The sequence below is a fragment of the Carica papaya genome, chromosome 9 (assembly GCF_054855325.1).
Source record: "Carica papaya isolate Zhongbai chromosome 9, ASM5485532v1, whole genome shotgun sequence".
Lineage (NCBI taxonomy): Eukaryota > Viridiplantae > Streptophyta > Magnoliopsida > Brassicales > Caricaceae > Carica > Carica papaya.
Window position 1 is genome coordinate 10,544,410 of NC_142317.1, and position 21,272 is coordinate 10,565,681.

At 34.0% G+C, this 21,272-nt stretch overlaps 1 protein-coding gene and 2 long non-coding RNA genes across 3 annotated transcripts; 2 read left to right on the forward strand and 1 right to left on the reverse strand.

Moving 5' to 3' along the window:
- The first annotated feature begins 139 nt into the window (after positions 1–139).
- On the forward strand, positions 140–7,381 carry LOC110822940 (TMV resistance protein N-like). Its single transcript, XM_088212057.1, is given in 7 exon segments — positions 140–172; positions 320–493; positions 612–722; positions 867–1,385; positions 1,493–1,936; positions 2,135–2,923; positions 3,024–7,381. Coding segments are annotated over 7 exon segments (2,568 nt in total). The 3' UTR covers positions 3,522–7,381.
- Positions 7,382–11,523: 4,142 nt separating this feature from the next.
- On the reverse strand, positions 11,524–12,863 carry LOC110823064 (uncharacterized). Its single transcript, XR_002541338.2, has 2 exons — positions 12,724–12,863; positions 11,524–11,995 (listed from the first exon to the last, which is right to left on the reverse strand). It is a non-coding gene; the product is annotated as an uncharacterized LOC110823064 (long non-coding RNA).
- A 282-nt stretch (positions 12,864–13,145) lies between these two features.
- Positions 13,146–19,695, forward strand: LOC148239800 (uncharacterized). The gene is made up of 2 exons (XR_015816121.1): positions 13,146–13,285; positions 17,585–19,695. It is a non-coding gene; the product is annotated as an uncharacterized LOC148239800 (long non-coding RNA).
- The last annotated feature ends 1,577 nt before the right edge of the window (positions 19,696–21,272 follow it).

Here is a 21,272-nt window from a genome sequence, read left to right on the forward strand (position 1 = left end):
GTTGTAGAAGACTAATGGTACAAAAATACAGCAGTAGGAGTATACATGGACTATAGCATTCTAATAACTTATTAAATAATAAAACAAACACACACACACACACACATATAACTAGAGTTGCAAAGATTAAAATTTTCACATGGCTATGCTCGTACTTTTGTCATTTACCACGGTGAATACCTATTCCACTTAATTAACTCCTAATTTTCCATTCCTTAGACGATTTCTGCAATATGCTAGCTTGTAATGTTCCTATCATTTATTGTGTTGCATAATCTGTAGGTCTGAAACACAGTTTATTTAGAAAATTATTGAACAGGTTCAGAGAAAACTGGATCGAGTTGTATTGAATGCTCCCTCCTACTTAGTTGGAACAGATCATATTGTAAATAAAATTAATTTATGTCTACAAAATGGAGCTAATGATGTTGGCTTGGCGGGTATCACAGGAATTGGGGGAATTGGTAAGACAACCATTGCCACAATTATTTATAACTAAAATTTCAGCATATTCCAAGCTATTAATTCTCTTACTAATATCAAAGAAAATTTAGCAGAACCTAAAGGTTTGATTCACTTACAAAGCCAGTTTCTTTCATATTTGACTGAAGGGCCAAAAGATCTACGTACCCAATTTCTATGAAGGACTCTCCAAGATTAAGGATGCTCTATGTTGTAGAAAAGTTCTTGTTATTCTTGACGATATAGATGACAAGGATCAAGTAAATGTGATAATAAGAATGAGGGAATGGTGTTATCCAGGAAGTAAAATTATCATAACAACTAGATATGAACATCTTCTACAGTTTGATGAGATATATAAGGAATTCAGGGTTGAAGAATTGCATGATAATTAACCACTTCAGCTCCTCAGTTGGCATGCCTTTGAAAAGGACAATCCCATCGAATCTTACATGGAATGCCCAAAAAATATCATGAATTACTGCCATGGACTTCCATTAGCTCTTCAAGTTTCGGGTTCTTTTCTGAGAGGTAAGAGAATCGATGTGTGGAAAAGTCAGTTTAGTAAATTAGATATAGTTCCCAATGACAAAATTCAGAAAGTTCTTAGAATTAGCTAAGACTCGCTCCAAGATGATCATGATAAAAATTTATTTCTTGACATTGCTTGTTTCTTTGTTGGGAAGAACAAAGATTATATAGCAACAATTCTGGAGAACTGTGGGTTTATAACAACTGTTGGAATTGAAAATCTGATTGACAGGAATCTCTTATCAGTTGATGCATCTAACAAGCTCAGGATGCATCAATTAATCAAAGAAATGGCTAAGGAAATTATCCGCCAAGAATCTCCTAAGAATCCTGAAAAACGTAGCAGACTATGGCATGATGAGGATGCACTAAATATACTAAAAGAGAAAACGGTAAGTAACATATATAGATTTACATGCTTATGTTTATCCACGCTTCTCAGTTAATGATGTCAGTTTGCAACTAATTCACTTCTACCATGGGTGTATCATTTGATTAGGGCACAGAAAATATTGAGAGCCTGACCCTTGACCTGCATAGGTTAAAGGAAATCAACCATGAAAAGACAGTTACAAATGTAAATTGTAAAAAGAAATATCGTGATGAAGATTCTACATTAGTTCAAGATAGGACTTCTACGAAACGGTGTTGTTTTAGCCTTTTCACATGGAAACCAATGAACAAAGCGACAACAAGCTCATTTCCTGCATTGCATGAGCTAGACTTGGAAACCGATGCATTCAGAAATATGAATAGATTAAAACTTCTCCAGCTTAACTATGTGAAGTTTATTGGAGCTTATGAAAAATTTCCTAAAGGTTTAGTATGGCTGTGCTGGCATGGTTTTCCATTGGAATCCTTACCGGCAGAGTTTTATTTGAAGAAGCTAGTTGTTCTTGACATCTGCAATAGTAAGCTCAATCATGACTGGAAAGGGGGCAAGGTGTGATGGCAATCACTCTTCCTCCTTTTCTCTATCTTTTTCATGTAATAAAAACTAATTCTCATTTTGTTATGGTTTCTAGAAGAGTTGAAAATCCTCAATCTCAGTCGTTGCCAGAAGCTTGTCTGGAGCCCTGATCTTGAAGGACTCCCCAATCTTGAGAAATTGAAGTTGAAGTACTGAACAAATTTGATTGAGATTGATGACTCAATTAAATACCTGAAAGGACTTTCATTCTTAAACCTTAAAGGCTACAAAAATCTCCAGGAACTTTCAAGTCAAATTGGCATGTTGACGTCTCTTGAAGTAGTCATTCTGAATGGTTGTTCAAGACTTGAAAAGTTGCCTTCAAATTTGTACAAAATGGAACCACTGAAAGTACTTCTTGCGGATGGAACTGCCATAAATAGCTCAATATATTCCTCTCAATCATTGCTTTCAACTATCAAGCCCTCTTGGCTATTTCCAAAAAAAATTCCACGATCTCCTAGTTTCTCATGGGCCTCTTTGCCACGTTCTCTTGTAAGGTTAAGTCTTGCAAACTGCAATTTATCAGATGATGCTATTCCTAATGATCTTAGTTTCCTATCTTGCTTGCAAGGTTTAAATCTCGTAGGAAACCCAATCCGCATGCTTCCAGAAAGTATCGGCAGCATCAATACCCTAAGTTACCTTTATTTAAATAGGTGTAGAGAGCTCCAATCTCTTCTAGAACTCCCATTGAGTCTGAAAATATTAGATGTAAGCTGGTGCACATCCTTGAAAAGGATTGTTAATCTACCAAAAATTTCCATGGATAGCACATTTGATGCGTTTGGTTGTATGGAACTAAGCGAGATTGAAGACTTGCTCAAGTTAGAGCCGGTGACAGACACAGACATCGATTTCATCATGAAATTGGACTTGTTCAATCCGAAAACCATCCACGACATTGAAGTTGATATGTACAGTTTTCTTACACTTAAAGCAAGAAAAGCCCCAGTCCAGGTTTCCTCTCACATCTTTAAGTTTATAACACCTTCTTTTTGTTGTCATATTTTATTTTTCTTAAAATTTGTCATTCCATCTTGGCATCTCGCTGGAACAGGTATTGCACGAATATGGTATATCAAGCATTTTCCTGGAAGGGAAGGAAGTTCCTAGTTGGTACAACCATCTTAATCTGGGATCTTCTGTTTTCTTTTATCTATGTCCAATTATTGGTCAAAAGTTCAGTGGCTTAAACATTTGCATCGTATATGGACACAAGAATACTACACTAAATCCTCAATTTCCTAATCATTGTGAAATGAGGATTGAGACTAAAAGTGCTAAGTGGTGCTATGGCCCAAGCTCTTGTGGAATTCCTATACTGAATGAGAATATGTTATGGTTAAGCCATTGGAAGTTTGGGGAAAAGTTGAAAGTTGGGGATCAAGTGACTTTCTCAGTAGAAATGAGTCCATTTGAGGCAACCAAGTGTTGCATCCACTTCGTATATGAATCAGATGATAAGAGCACTGAAAAGATGGCACAAGATGTCTGTTATTGGCACCGGGCTCCTAATTTCAAGCACAGAGGTACATGTAACTTGAAAGAAAAGTGAGAGGCAGGGTTAGGAAAGGAGTCATACATTTACTACTGTTAAAACGTGTTTTTGAACTGCACGTGATTTTTTTTTTTATTGGACTCGGTCAATAAAGCAGACCTAGTCCTTAGGATGTTGATAATATGGTTCCTGATTTGTAGCTTTATCCTAGGATCACGTTTTTATCCTCTATTTTTGCTATTTAAATGTACTACTACTGATTAAATAAATAATTTTTCATCAACATAAAGTTTAAGCTCTGCATCTTCTTCTTCCTCTGTTTCTGTCAACTTCAAATAAAACAACAAATTGGTATCAGAGCTCTCTTCTTAAGGGATCTGTGATTACAATGGAGAGTGAAACCAGCTATTCCAACATTGCTCCTCTAGTGTTTGATGGTGAGAATTATCAACTCTGGGCCGTGAGAATGATGGTTTACCTTGAGGCTTTAGATCTTTGGGAGGCCTTGGAAAAAGATTATGAAGTCGCTCTACTGCCAAACAATCCTACCATTGCCCAAATGAAAAATCACAAAGAAAAGAAGACCAGGAAATCCAAGGCAAAGGCAACTCTTTTTACGGCTGTTTCAGCAAATATCTTCACAAGGATCATGTCTCTTAAATCTGCAAAAGAGATTTGGGATTATCTCAAAGAAGAATACGAAGGAGATGAAAGGATTCGAGGCATGCAGGTGCTGAATTTATTGAGGGAATTTGAACTGTAAAGGATGAAAGATTCCGAGTCAATCAAAGAATACTCAAACAGATTATTGGGCATTGTAAACAAGGTAAGGTTGTTTGGCACTCAATTTCTAGATTCAAGAATTGTTCAAAAAATTCTTATAACTGTGTCATAAAGATATGAAGCTACCATTACCACCTTGAAAAATACAAAGGAATTGTCCAAGATCACTTTGGTAGAGCTGCTAAATGCCTTGCAAGCTCAAGATTAGAGGAGACTAATGAGACAAGAAAGTGTTGTCGAAGGAGCTCTGCTAGCCAAGCACCTGGTGGCTGAAAAAACCAAGAAGAATATTGAAAAAAAAAAACACAAGCGACATCTTCTGAAGGTTCTGCAAACAACCAGAATCGCAGTAATGGTAGAAATTCGAAAAAGAACTACCCACCTTGTTAGCACTGCGGTAAAATAGGTCATCCACCTTTCAAATGTTGGAGAAGGCCAGATGCCAAATGTGGCAAATGTGGTTAGGATGGACATAAAGCTGTGATTTGCAATAATAAATTCCAGAACCAAGATTAAGCTGCTCAAGTTGCTGATGAAGAAGATGATAGGATGTTTGTGGCGACATTTTTTCAACCAAAAGTTTTTCAGAAGGCTGGCTGATTGACAGTGGTTGTACAAACTACATGACTTTTGATAAAACTCTCTTTAAAGATTTAAGGCCCTCAAAAATCAAAAAGATCAGAATAGGCAATGGAGGCTATCTACTTGCAAAAGGGATTGGAATTGTTGCAATTACAACCAGCTCAGGTACAAAAATAATTTCTGATGTCCTTTATGTACTTGAAATTGATCAAAATCTATTGAGTGTTGGTCAGTTTTTAGAGAAAGGATTTAAGGTATCCTTTGAAGATTTCCATTGCCTTATTTTTGATGCATTTGGGAAAGAAATTTTAAGGGTTAAAAAGAGAGGTAAAAGCTTCTCATATGAACCTACAGAGGTGCAGATATCTTTTTTCACCAAAGTCAGCAGCACAGAAATTTGGCATAAGAGGCTTGGCCATTGTCATCTTCAAAGGATGTTAAGATTGCAGAAAAGTGACTTGACAAGGGAACTACCGGAGCTTGACAATTATTTGTCAGACTGTACTGCCTGTCAATTCGGTAAACATAACAGGTTGCCATTTTCAAAATCAACTTGAAAAGTTTCTAAAAAATTACAGCTTATTCATACGGATGTTGCTGGACCTCAAAAAACGCCATCGTTACAAGTTAGTCTTTACTACATTCTTTTCATTGATGATTTCACAAGAATGTGCTGGATTTTTTTCTTAAAATTCAAATCAGAAGTTGCAGGTATATTTTTGAAGTTCAAGAAAATGGTAGAAAATCAAAGTGGCTGTAAGATTCAAGCATTGAGGTCAGATAATGGAAAGAATATACTTCAGCAGAGTTTAATTTATTTTGCGAAGAAACTGGCATTGAACATTAGCTTATTGTCCCATACACTCCAGAACAAAATGGGGTTAGAGAAAGAAGAAACAGATCGGTAATGGAGATGGCCAGATGTATGTTGCATGAGAAAGAGTTACCAAAAAAATTTTGGGCAGAGGCAGCCAATACAGTAGTATTTTTGCAAAATCGACTTCCAACCAAAGCTTTGGAAGATAAAACTCCGTTTGAAGCTAGGTATGAGTATAAGCCTTCACTAAATTTTCTTAAAGTATTTGGCTGTGTATGTTTTGTTCACGTGCCACAGGTAAAACGTGACAAGCTTAACCAAAAAGCAATTCCAGGCATCTTCGTGGTTTATAGTCTAAAGCTTATAAAGTGTATCATCCTCAAACAGAAAAAATGACAATCAGTAGGGATGCACACTTTAATGAGGATGAACAATGGGATTGGAAAATTTTGCAGAAGAAAGATAGTTATTCAAAAGAACCAGGAAGTGTTGTTACTAATGAGAACCTGGCAAATTCATGGCAAGAAGAGCTGGAAGATGATCTTCCAGTTAGAGGTACAATGTCAATTTCAGACATCTGTGCAAGATGTAATGTGGCAATTTGTGAACCTGGCGATCCTGAAGAAGCATTACAGGATTCAAAGTGGAAGAAAGCAATGGAAGAGGAGCTGTTTATGATTACAAAAAATAAAACTTGGGAGTTGATTAAAAGACCTGAAGGAAAAAGGGTCATTGGCATCAAATAGGTGTTCAGAACAAAGCTGAATGCAGACAACTCTATCAACAAACATAAGGCCAGACTCGTTGTTAAAGGGTATGCTCAAATATACGGTGTTGATTATTCTGACACCTTTACTCCTGTGGCAAGGCTAGATACAATCAGGTTGCTGCTTGCATTATCAGCACAAATTTGGATGGAAAGTATTTCAGCTGGATGTCAAATCAACTTTTTTAAATGGCTTCTTGCAGGAGGAGATATATGTAGAGCAACCTGAATGTTTTGTGAAGCAAGGTGAAGAAGACAAGGTCTACTTACTCAAAAAGGCGCTTTATGGTTTGAAACAAACACTAAGAGCTTGGTATAGCAGGATAGATATGCACTTGATAAGTCTTGGTTTTGTTAAAAGCTTATCTGAGACCACTCTTTATGGGAAACATAAAGATAATGACACACTCATTGTGTCCCTATATGTTGATGATCTTCTGGTGACAGGAAATAATACAAAGCTGGTTGAAGAGTTTAAAAAGGAAATGATGCAGGCTTTTGAAATGACAGATCTTGGTCTCATCACCTATTTTCTTGGAATAGAGATCAGACAAGGAGGAAATGAAGTGTTCATTGGTAAAAAAAAATATGCAAAGGAAATCTTAAAGAAGTTTAAGACGGAAGAATGCAAGGCAATAAGCACATCGATGAATCAAAAAGAGAAACTAAGGAAGATGGAGCTGATAAAGTTGAGGAAGGTTATTACAGGAGTTTGATTGGATGTCTGATGTACCTCACTGCAACAAGGCCTGACATTCTATTTGTTGTAAGTCTCTTATCCCGATTTATGCATTGCCCTAATGAAATGCATTTAATTGCAGCAAAAAGAATATTAAGGTATATCAAAGGTACTGCTGATCATGGAATTAAGTTTAAAAGATGTAAAAATTTCAAGCTGTGTAGTTTTTCGGATAGTAATTGGGTTGGATCAGTTGATGATATGAAAAATACTTCAGGATATTGTTTCAATCTAGGCTCAGGGGCTTTCTCATGGTGTTTCAAGAAGCAGGAGATTATAGCACAATCTACTGTAGAAGCTGAATTTATAGCAGCAACAACTGCTGCAAATCAAGTTTTATGGCTAAAAAAAAATCTTGTGTGATTTAAACATAGAGCAGAAAGAAAGCACTAAAATTTTTGTTGACAACTAAGCAGCCATTGCAATCTTAAACAATCCAATGTTTCATGGAAAAACCAAGCATTTCAACATCAATCTCTATTTTTTGAGGGAGGTGCAGCAAAATGGAGAAGTGACACTAATTTACTGCAAGTATGAAGATCAGATAGCAGACTTGTTCACAAAGCCTCTTCCCATCAGCAAGTTCGAGCTTCTAAAGCAAAGAATTGGTCTTTGCAGTTCCAAAAGTAAGGAGGAGTGTTAAAACGTGTTTTTGAATTGCACGTGATTTTTTTCTTTGTTGGACTCAGTTAATAAAGAAGACTTAGTCTTTAGTATGTTGATAATATGGTTCCTAGTTTGTAGCTTTATCCTAAGATCACGTTTTTATCATCTATTTTTGCTATTTAAATGTACTACTGTTGATCAAATAAATAGTTTTTCATCAACATAAAGTTTAAGCTCTGCATCTTCTTCTTCCTCTGTTTCTGTCAACTTCAAATAAAACAACAACTACCACGGTAAGTACACAAGTTCATCAATTCATCCATCCCTGTGCATTGTATTATGCTTTGGTCAGGCAATCTCTTGCACTCTATATTTTAGATATGGTTAAGAAAAGCTGCATCAACTAATATAGTATTAGATTTTTTTAATGAAAGGCACAAAAATTAAGGTTTTAGATTTTGACTGAAATATTTTAGAGATCTGTTGATCTAATATCACGAGAGAAGAAAGTTAAAAACAGTGAATCAAAAAGTTAATTCCTTCGGTTCCCATCTTGATCAGCTTCTGATTCTGTCTCACAGTTTACCCTCTTCAGGTATCCGTGTGGCCTCGTTTTAAGCATATTTGGACAGGGGGTTGAACTTTTATGTGGAAGGCAATAGGTAAGTAACCCATATTGGAAATTTTTATGTCTGACTTATGATTAATTGTCATGCCACAACAATTAACTCAGATGTATTTGTTTAATCTGGGTTTGCAAGGCAATGTTTTGATTAAGTTAATTATAATAAACGTTTGAAAATAATGTTCTAATTTTATATATTCTGTTTATTTTATATCTTATCAAAATAGTGAAATTTTAAATGTATTAGGAAGTTAAAAAATTTTGGCTAAATAAAAAATAAAGCTTTATTGCTGGCTTTTTTGGATGACATAGAAAGAATAATATCAATCTTAAATATAATTCAATTTTAATTTATGACCATGACTGTTAAAATTTTATTTACTAACATTGTAATTGGTAATTGATTTAGTTAAAATTAATAATTAAATTAATATAATGGCCGTCAGCATGAGTTTTGTTATAGTTCAGTTTTGTGCATTATTAAGTATAATTTTCTTTTATTATTTATTTATAATTAATTTTAAATATATTATTAAATTATTATAATTATTCATTGAATAATATTTAACTTATTAATATATTGATGAGATTGTAATTATGAAATGAGTTAAGTTTTAATGAAATTATTACATTATAAGTGAAATTAATATTTTATAATTATTGAGCTTCTTTAAATTATAATACTTAATGATAACATTACCATTATTAATTTGTCAAACTCATGAATATCCTATATCATGAAGTCCTTTTCTCCATTAGGGTTTTACTTTCTCTCGAGTAAAGTATTATACATATATGCTAATCAACTTCACCATTATACAGACCATACTCTAGTCAATTATCTTATGCTCTTTTCACTATTAGCTCACCCAGTCAATAAAGTACCATCTATCCAAAATGTTACATATTAATTATAAAAGAAAGTAACGAAGAAATAACATAGATTTGTTAAAAGTTAATTTAATTACTGTCAAATAAGTTTCTTTTAAGAACATATAGTAAATTTTGCATATTATTTAAAAGTTTTATAAACAAATTTTTTTAATAAATTTCAATATTATAATATATTTTTATGTAATTTTTAATATAAAGCAGATAAAAAGAATAAAATATTATAAAAATATAACTGATTTTAAAGATACATACTTTTTCATAATTTTCCTTTTTTTTTTTTTAGTTAGATGTGTCATCTTTCTTTAGATAAAAAAAAATAACTGTAATTATTCTTTTTAGTATATTTTTATAAAACCATAGTACACATAATTGACAAGCTTTTAGACATCCATTTTGCTAACTGAATGAAAAATCTATTGATTGCAACATGAGACAACTATTGTAAGGATCAAAACACGTATTAAGACACTCGTTAATTAATAATTGTTAATGAACAACTATGAAGACACTCTTAAAATTCAATCACTACCGGTACTAAGAACCAGAAAGACTCAATGCTAACCAACAAACTCAACCACATGATTCATTCAAATTAGATTACATATTTCCTTCATGTAAATACTAATTTACAACTAGTTATTAGAATAATCTAAATAATTATGGATTCAGAAATCCTAACTAGCAATATACTATTATGTTAATTGCGCAACAGTCCCTGTTGTAATATATAATAAATAATAATTTTTGTATACACAGAAAATATATAAATATTGAAAGTAAGAAAAAAAAAACTAATTCAATCTCTCAATCCTTAAATCGAAACTCCAATTAGACCTTCAACTGAAAATTAGAATATCTAACTGCTCATTTTAAATGTTGAACACTGGCAACTGTTTAAATCCCGTAGAGAAAATTTATAGAAAAACAAAAAGTGAGAAAAGAAAAATTGGATTGCCCTTCCCTCTTTAATTATCCCCTATTTAAAGAACAAACAATATAATAATTAACTCTTATGAAAATAGAGTCTTCTTTTGATTTCAGTCTTATCTTTCAGCTTTCAAAAATGCCACTTTAACTCAATATCACATCTCCAAATAAGGATATAATTTAGAATTTAAAAGAGTCCAGTTAAAAACAACTCATATCTGCTGACGCCACTAGGGTACAAGCCTTACCTAAAACTTAATCGCATACTAACGAATTTTTTTGTGCAAAAACAGTTCAACTATGCTATTTTTCAGGAGTTGAGTCCAATCTTTATACTTGCGTTAGAAATTAACAAAATCCCTAAAATTAGGCAGTAAGTGACCTAATTGTGCACTCAAATTAAGCAACAAAAGTGATATTTATGCACACTATTAAATCTCCCCATACTTATCTTGTGTTTGCCCCAAACACCACAAAATACAAATCACCAACTCTCAACTTTTCACTTTCAATTCATCTATTCCCAACCATTCCATCACAACTCAATCTATTATATCTCAATTTTCAAATTGGAAAAACAACCATTAATTAGTAGTTCATAGGATAGTTTTATGTAACCACATAAATAAATAATTACTTTGACTAATATCCAAACACGAAATCGGAGAATCTTGTAAATTTTAGCACACATTTATTTTCATTGAGAAGAATAATCAATAGAAAATATAATAATCACCAAACGTGTCTAGATATAAAGATTTCATGCATTTGGTTCACGATAAAAATAGAAAAATTATTTGTAATTAACTTAAACACTTTTATTACTTACTTAAATGTCACTAACATTTTAACACGAAAACAAACATTTGTGATTAATGCACTTGATTACTCAACTAGTCGTAATTTCAAGTGGTTACCAGCGCTACTTATAGTCATTTGACTAGCGGAATAGATTATTATTTGTGCTCTATTTTTTTTTTCTCACATTTTTATCAATTCTAAACATGAACCATAAAATTTCAGACACACAAATCATGAAAAGTTGTAGTAGAGTTCTTCATAAGCATTGACATTCACTCAATGATAAGAGAAAGTTAATTTTTAATAGCATTCTCCAAATAAGTCATGTTTAAACATATAATCAAAAATAATTATTCATAGTGTGAAAAGATAAAAAACAAGCTATAATTCATAGAAAATGGTTGTAATTGTAATTCGATCTTTGAAATATTACATCTGAGTTGTTTTAAGAATAATTAAAATAGCTGTGAAAGTTGGAGCTGAAAATTGTTGAATGTATGTTTGTGGTGTGAAAAAAAATGGGCAAAGTCAAAATGTTCATTAATAAGTATCATAAAAAAAGAAAAATATAGCAGAAATAATAATGCATAATACCCCCACACTTAAACAACACATTGCCCCCAATGTGTTATAAATGATGATTAAGTAAATAAATTAAAAAAAAAAAAAAAGGGTGAGGGAACATGTCAACTCCAATGATCACGTGTCTTGGAGGTGGAGTGAATCTGAAAGTTGTTGAATTTGCTTTAGTCAAATAGGGACCTCTATGGCTCTCTCTACTGCTTCGATAAGTACTTCTATCCAATCCAATTTTTCTGCCATGTAAAGGCTCAATGTCTCTAAGCTAGTTAGGTGTTCATCCATCTTCTAAATTTGCTGCAATATTACTTCCAATGGTATGATGGATTGTTGTGGGGCAGTAGCAGATGTAGATTGTGTGTTGTTAGTAAATTGCACGCCTTCTTTGGGTTTGCTGAATACCCTCATGTTTCTGGATACAATAAGACCTGATAAGGCAAAATATTGAATACCACCCTCAAGGTGCAATAATCCCATTTCATCCAAACATCCCAAATCCAATATAGATAATATACAAGAAAAGTGCAAATCATTCTCATCAAGATCAATTAAATCTACATAATAAGCAATGCAGGTGATGATGGAACCTAAGATTAATGCTCTTTTAAATGAAATGACATTCAAAAATTGAGAAGCTAACGAAAATCCTAGGTTCACTCTTTTTTTCTGAGGCATACACCACATAAAATATAGTTTAGCTTTAGACAGAATGTTGGGTGCGTCTTTTCTACCTGAAAATGAGTAAGCTAAGGACCTATGAATGTATTTCAAACAAGATTTACATAAATATAGGTCTTTAAAGTGGGTTATCATAAAAATTGACATAGACAACAACAACATCAAATTCATCACAAAAATCATAGCAAGGTGTATCACTCACGAATCCAAGTGTCTCGTTAAATTTAGTGATTGAGAAAATAAATCATGTTCTCATTAATCAAAACGTAGTCAAATTCCGTGTTTTCAAATTGAAATCATTGACTTTCTTAAATTGACAAGTGGTATAAAATTCCCTAACTAATTCCACAAAAACAAGGCAATCAATCTCAAAATAAGACTCCCAGCCAATACCACGAATCAATTCAAACACAAAATCTTTAATATTCAAAGTTTCAAAAGTAGGGTAATAAATTGTTTTACCTGCCATGATGGTTAATGTACAAATTTCTCCATATCTTTCCTTGTCTAAACTCACCAGGAAAGTGAGGTGGCCGTGTAACTTACTTCAGCAGGTGGGGGAATGTGTTTACCTTTTTTTACTCTTGCTTTCTTTCGTGCCCGTATGGTCCCCATGCTTTCGCTCGTACGTCTGTCCGTTCGAGGCTGTTGTGACTCTGATTCTTCCCTTGCACGACTTATCTCAGGGTTTTACTCGCCTTGTGCTCGAGTTAGAGAGCCGAGCAAGTCGGTTGCGGAACTGCGGTGTTGGTCGACCATTATTGAGCCATCCATGTCACAAGGTGGATTCGGCTTTTTCTAGAGGCGGTTGTGGATTTTCTTCAGCCCCATCGGTCATTCGTGACCATCTATTTTTGGATCGGGCGCGCCTGGTGCAAGCTCTCTTCCCTCTCATTTGGTTTGCTTTTTGATGGGTTGAAGTGGAGGAGGCTTAGTTTGGTGGAGACTGGAAGCGGGAAAAGGTTTTATTTGACGAAGGTTGGAAACAAGAGGAGGGAGGTGTGAAACCGATTTGAAAGAAAAGGTAAGTGGGTATCGGCACTAAGGCCCTGTTCGTTTAGTGGTAAATGGTCGTTAATTAATGAATGGTATTCTACAAGTATGATAAAATCTTCTTAATATAGTAGAACGTCCTAGCTCAAGATTTTTGAAAAGTTGCAATAAAGATGGTTAGATTCGTTCATTATCAACAACACTTTCCCTCACGATGCTATCGAGATTGAAAGCCTAGACATGTATAAAATTTTCAAGGTGAACAGACACCAGCTTAAACTTTTTAATGAGGGGTTTTCCACACAACAAAGAAGTCACTTTGGACCCTCTTGAGGAAAACACCCTCATAGCTAGCAAAGAATAGTCTGGCCTTGGACAATAAATGAGGGCGCTCAATAGGAGGCAACCCATCCACTTTTCCTTTTTTTTTTCTTTCAACTTTAGTCATTCGCATTAGTAATAAATTTATAGTATTTTTTTCTAAGTTAATCGGAGTTTCTTTGATGATTATAGAGTAGGAATAAGGAATTCAGGTGGCAGAGTCAGAAAAGCTGAATACTGGATAACCACACAAAACCTTGGCCAAGGCTTATGGCCAACCCTACAACACTCTGCCCAAGACCCTCTCACAACCCTTGCCTAAAGGTTGTAAGGGCACCTAAGCCATAACAATGATCTGATGATTCTGAGAAAACCTTTCCCAAGTCTTACACCTCAGATGCACACAAGTCTTACCCAAGGCTAAAACAAGAAGCCAGCAAGGGATCACCTTCGGTTACCATGTAAGTGTTGCCCAAGGTTTACGATCTACCCCCTACTCAACCAATAAACCTTTCTCTTGGTTTACCCTCCAATAGCAAGATTTGCATAAGTCTTGCCCAAGGTTTATGATTTATAACCCATAAACCGACTAGGTCCTCTCACATCTAAAGTTCTTGCCCAAAGTGTATGAAAGTAAACAAAAAACAAATTCTTCTAATACGCCCAACCCTTGCCCTAGGCTACTGACACCTTCTGCTTATTTTGAAAATCAAACCTCAACAATGAAAAACCCTAACCTTACTTCCCACCTTCACTGCCAACCTCTCCTCTCCACTTTCCAACTTCCCTCTTTCTCCTCCGTTACACTAGGTCTAACCATCCCTAATCCCTAACCGTTCTACCACCAAAAAAATGAGGTATAAGAGATCTGCATGAAAAACTAGTGGCCTTCGACCCTTCATAAGTTGTCACACCACTGAGGCGACGACACGAGAAACACCGACGACTTTCGCACTGCAAGTTCCCGACAAAGAGCGACCTTCACCAACTGGAGTGAGTAGCTCCACCACGGCCTCCTCAGCACCTCGCAGCCTCGTTATTGGCATTTATGACTCTCTTTCGTAGAAAACCACCACTCACAAAGCTGGACCTAGTAAAAAAATCGAACATGCAAATCAACCACCACCCACTGCCATTGACGCAACCAAAGAAGATGAGACTTCCGGAAGGTTAAATAAGCGAGCTCGAGTCTAGAAAAGGCAGTCTGCAGGGCAAACGTTTCCATTTTTTCATCACGCAGTTCAATGATGCCTCGGGATTTTCTGAGGGGGTGGCTGAACACCCATATTGTGATTTCTATGATGATTTCGAGTCTGTCACCATCTACGACAAACTCTGTGAAGGCCCCCCAACTTGATATGACCCCAGCAAGTTCAAGGACCTCTACCTCCACGACCCTTACATAAAGTACATTCATCAGTTCCTGTATTCCTTTTTGGGTTGCATGGATGCACCAAACATTGTATCTAAATCCGAAGTATATTTTCTATGGTGCATGTTACAGTGACGTCGGGTGAACTTGGGATACTGGTTCGCCTCATAATTCACCAACGTCCTCTCATTCTAGCGACTGTTAAACTTGGGCTTGATTATCAATAGAATTGTTATCTTCCCCACCTATGTTGACATAGATAAAACACACATGCACCTTGCATAGCCACAAACACCTTTAAATCTTCGATCCTTAGACGACATGGGCATCTTGGAAGTAAACGATGGCTTCCCCTGCTTTGCACCACCTAGGTTGTTGGTGCCCCGAGACAGAAGAGTATACAGCAAGCAGAGAAAATGCCTAACATTCATGGACCACACCCTGCTGCACATATGAGTGATTGATGGCAACCTACACTCCATCAAGCAATATTTACATAAATTGAATGAGAAAGTTAAGGCCCTGACATAGTTGATAACTCAATCCAGGTGCGCATCAACACGCCTCTGCACCAAATGAATCCCAGGGGAGTCTTCTATCCCTTTTTCTCTCTTTTTACTTTTCATTTTATTATTATTTCTATTATGTTATATATTCCTATTTTCTTCTTTATATCTTACTTGATTTGCATCACATTGGCGACAATGTGTAATTTAAATATGGGGAAGGAACATGCTACTTTTTAGGTTTTCTTTGAGATTTTGTTGCATTGCTTATGCTATGTTTAAATTTTTTTTATGACACTCGCTGATGCACACTTTAACCTTGCCCAAGGCACACCACAATTACACTTAAACCTTGGCCAATGCACACCACAATTACACTTTCAACAACTCTTGCCCAAACTATTGCACAACTATCTCAGTTATTCATAAAATAATCCAATTTTGATATTCCAAAAAGTGAATGGTAACTACAACCATCCTCTATGAATTTTTAGCTTGCTTTTTATCTTTCAACATTATGAATAATTATTTTTTATTATTTGTCTTAAACATGACCTGTTTGCGGATTGCCTTTAAAAGTTGATTTTTTCTTATTTTTGAGTGAATACCAATGCTTAAGAAGAACTCTATTATAACTTGCTTGGATTTTTGTGTCTAAAATTATGGTTCATGTCTAAGATTAGAAAATATGAAAAAAAGGGGAGCACAAATAATGATTTACTCCTCTAGTCAAATGAAATTGTGGCCAACTGAGTAACTAGGTGCATTCATCACAAATGTTTTTCCTCGTGTCAAAATGTTAGTAATATTTTAAGTCAAATGACTATGAGTAGCACTAGTAACCACTTGAATCTGTGACCAATTAAGTAACTAGGTGCATTCATCACAAATATTTGTCATCGTATTAAAAGGTTAGTGACATTTTAAGCAAGTAATAAAAGTGCTCAAGTTAGCTACAAATCGATTTTTTTTTGTTTTTTTAGCATGAACCAAATGCATGAAATTACTATATCTAGGTAGGTTTGGTGGCTATTCTACTGGGTGTTAGTTGTTCCTTTCAATGAAATTTTTTGTGCGCTAAAATTTGTAAAACTTTTTCATGTCGTGTTTGGATATTATTCAAAGTGGCTATTCATTGTGTAATTATATGAAACTCAAACCTACAAACTACTAGTTGATGGTCATTTTTATAACTTGAGAATTAAGAGGTAATAGGTGAGTTGTGATGGAATAATTGGGAATAGATGAGTTGAAAGAGAAGGGGGAGAGTTAGATATTTGTATTGTGTTGTGCTTGAGGGCAAACACAAGATAAGTGTGGGAGAATTTGATAGTGCATAAAAACAACATCCTTATTTTCCACTTTTGAGTTATCAGTTTGATAAAGTGCTATTTAATCCAAACTACTTTCTATATTTTGTTGCATGATAGAAGATAAGGATGAGATAAGGAAAAACATCATAAAAAAAAGAAGAGTTTGTGAAACAAGTCATTATACTATAAATAAGCCTCAAGCAAGGCTTGGATCTAGCAGATATCAATAGGTTTTACTCCCAGACAAGCAAGCCTCGAGCAAGTTTAAGGCAGCATATAAGCTCACAAACCCCCTGGATAACTGAAATAAGCCTTGGCCAAGGCTTGTGTCCACACAGCAGCCAACTTGAAGAAAAATTTGCATTTTTTGAATATGAAAAAATCTCATTCCAGCCGAGATCTGAGAACCAAAAATTAAGAAAAGATTATTTTAGAAAGCCAAAAGTGAGCCAAAATCATTAGGAAATATCTTAATCAAAGAAAGAAGAAACCCTAGCCTTTTTGGGTTACAAAAGGCAGGCTGCAAAATGGAATCAACCTCATCCATTTTCTTCCTAACTTCGCACGTAACAGCATATATGGCTTCTGCCCTTCATCTTCTTCTCTTTCACCTTTTCTAAACTTAAGAAACTTATTTTGTATTAAAGCCCACCATATGCAGCTGATTTATTTCCTCTTCCTAGTTAACAAATTTAGCAAACTCCATTGACGTATTGTGAGATCAAATTGAGTTAATCTAAGTTTTATTTCAATTATGGTATTTATTTACTTTCTGTATATCTATATATATATATATATATTTGTTGTCTTTGAATTAGTTTGAACAAGGCTCGTTGGACGCGAGACAAAACAGCAAGCAGCTAGCTGAACCACTCAAATTCGTACTTTTTAAGCAATTTTAGTAACCAGTGGCGATCAGTGTCACACTGAAGAGGTAAGTAATCTATCTAACTGGTTCACGCAGATGAATTCGACAGCCTGAATCAGGTTCTTCTAATTCCCAAGGCCATTGATAGATTAAATCCTGAGAAAGTGCTTAAGAGTGTTTGTTCAGCGAAAGTTAGTTAATGAACGTTTCTTGATTGGTTTAAGAGTAAGAAATGATTGGTAGTCGGAATATTTTCAATAACTATATCTAATTTACTGCATTTTAAATAAAACTAATCCTTACATATATGGTCAACTACATAACTGAAGCTTAGCTATTCCGTTGACTGAGAATGTTACTTATAATCGATATGTTTTTTAACTTGCAGAAAAAAGTTTTGTTAGTTGTTTCGTATGATTCTTATTTTATATTTTGCATTTTATGATTAATATTGAATCCTATAAAAATCTCGTTGTTACTTTTCATTTGTTGGTTAAGGAAGAAATTCAGTTTCTAATTCCCTGTAGATTTAATCCTGTTTATCACTACTATAGTTTTGTTTTGTCGAATAATCAGGATTTTATTTTGGTGGATTCGACAACCATCATTTATCTTCGTCTTAGTTGTACCAAGGAAAAACATTCATAACAAAAGATCACAGGAATTAAATGATTTATTATTTTCCATGTTTAACACATAAAAATTAGTAAGGAAAATGAGACTATCAACTTGAACTAACACATCCTCTAAGATTACTTCAGGATAAACGATCAACTTATCAATTAGCTGAATTATGACACCCGTTTTTTTCAATGGACCAGCATTCAATTTTGAATAAATAGACAGTGGCATGGTATTTATTGATGCTTTTAAATCACACATGTTTTCTTTATACCTAAAGTGTCTATTTTGTATTAAAAAAAAAGGCAACATACTTTAGTCTTTGCACTTGGGGATAGTTTCATCTGAATTATAGCTCAAATATTTTTCCTCACACTTACTTGTTTATTTTAGTTTAGCTTTTTCTTGTTGGTGCACAACTCATTTACAAACTTGGCATATCAAGGTACCTACTTATTTGCATCGAGTAAATAAATATTTACTTCGACCTTGTGAGAAGTTTTTATGATCTCTTTATCTTTTTTTTCCTTCTTTTATCTTATAAATTTTTCTGAAAATGGTAGACTAATTGTCGACAATACTAGCTAGCCAGAATCGGGCTTATCTTTATCACCATAGGCATTATCATAAAAAACAGTCTCTAATTCTGTCTTTCCATAACCCTTGCCCACGTGTTATCAACAAGGATTTTCTAGCATTCCTTACCATTTCTCAACGTGACAGCATTTAAATTTTGTTTTGGATTCACCTCAATTTGAAATGGAAGTTTGCATTGGGATTCCAGCTTACTCAAAGATGTTACTAATTGACTATTTGGGTCTCCAAATTCTAGATGCTTGCTCTTGTCTCTTTTTAAAATTATTGAGTATTAGTGGTAAGTGATTTAACAATTTTCTCAAGAGAGATACATTGTTTTAGAGATCGTGGTTACTATTGCGGAGGTGGTCTTGACTAATATTGTTAGAAATTTAGTTGTCTTACTCCATAAATAGAGTTAGGATGATCCCTCCATCTCAGATTACAAGTGTTGGAAATGGGTCATATCACCTTTGTGGTTGACTGGGAAATCCTCTTATTATATTAACATGTTGTTGATCATCTTCTTGAAGTGTATGACACATGTCTATAGGATGTCCCGACAACGCACAAATTCCATAAATTATAACTTGCTGAGTGTTACCTACAATTATTTTTCGTACTAAATTAGTTAGTTGTGAAATTTGGGATTCAAGAGAATATATATTTATTTCATTCACCCTTCTTGGGGTGTCTTACTTGTTTTCAAATTGTTGCGAAGTAGCAGTTATGATTACTATCAAATTTCTAGCTTGTGGAAGTGTTTTATTTAATATGGCACCACTATTTGGGCAGCAGTTCTTTGTAAAAATAATGAATGAGGAAATGTTCCAAAATGTCATGTTATGGGCAGCTTGCGCACAACCGCTTGAACCTCTCCCAATAGTTGTGGACTTTTTTTATTCTTTTACTTTATCCCACATATTTTCCTTCTTATTTCAGTATCTCTAGAGGCGAAAAAAATATCTATATAAAAATATTTTTACCATATCCGCCCTTATAATAATCGAACTAGGAAATAGATAGAATAATCAATCCTTAGCTGCATTATCTAAAGAAAAAGAGAATGTCCTTAATTTTATTTGTTCTTTAGAAATTTCGTATGATTTCATACTTGAGCACACGGTATGAAATTCCTTGAGATGTTTGTGAGGGTCTTCATTCTCTAATCCTTGAAATTTGAGCAATAAATGAATCAGCCTAAATTTCAATTCAAACACCACTTTTGAGGCTAGACAAGTGATGTAAAGGAGCCGTTGTTTGGTAGACACGGGCCTGTCATCTACTCTTCTTTTGCTTCAGATTTGGTGGTTGTGTCTTGAGTACACTCTAAAGTTGTGACTTCTAACTCTTTTATCCTCAATTTCGTTTGTTTTCTCTAAGTTTCAAGCGGTCTTTTCAATTTCCAGATCGTAAAGAAGTGGTTTTTCACTATCAAACTTGGTCGTAAAAAGAATTAAATTAATTTAACTTCAATGCACTGGCAATGATGACAAAATTTGATGGTGTTGAATCTACTAAAAATAAATTCATATTCTAACAATAAATTAAATTGTAGTAGTAATAAATAAAGTCGAATTCACAAAAAATTGAGATCTAATATCTTTTTATGGCTAACAGTTAAAATAAGATAAAAATAAAATAAGAGAGTTTTTCTTTTGAACTAAAAACAAACAATTAAAAGATTAAAATAAATCAACAGAAAATAAACTAGTGGATTAGATAAAATAAAAATCAATATAAATAAATTTTAGTCAGAGAAATAATTTTAGTTTTAATTCATTAGATTGATCATTGATTTTAAATTAACCAATCTTTCCTAAATTAACCAATCTTTTTTAAATTTTAAATTAACCAAAAGACACTCGTTAATTGCTAATGAACAGTCCTAGAGATGCTCCTATAGTTCAATTCACTAATAGCATTAAGAAGTAGAAAGACCTAATTCTACCATAAACTCAACCGCGTGGTTCATTCAGATTAAATTATATTTTTTTAGTGTAAACACAAATTTACCACTGGTTGTCATAATAACTTGAACGATTACGGATTTAGAAATCCTGACTAGCGATACACTATTATCCTAATTGCACAACAGAACTTGTTGTAACATATAATAAATAATAATTTTCTTACACACAGAAAATATATAAATATTGAAAATAAAAAAGAATAAAGAATAAATTAATTCGATCTCACAGTTCTTGAATTGAAATTTCAGTTAGACTTTCAACTAAAAAATAGAGTATCTAGCTGCTCATTTTAAATATTGAACACCAGTAACTACAAAAAGCCAATGGAGAAAACTTACAGAAAAGCAAAAACTCAAAAGAAAATTATGTTTGCTCTTTCCTCTCTAATCTTCCCGTATTTAAAGAATAGAAAAAATAACGATTAATTATTGTGAAGAGAGAGTCTTTTTCTAATTTTGGTCTTATTTT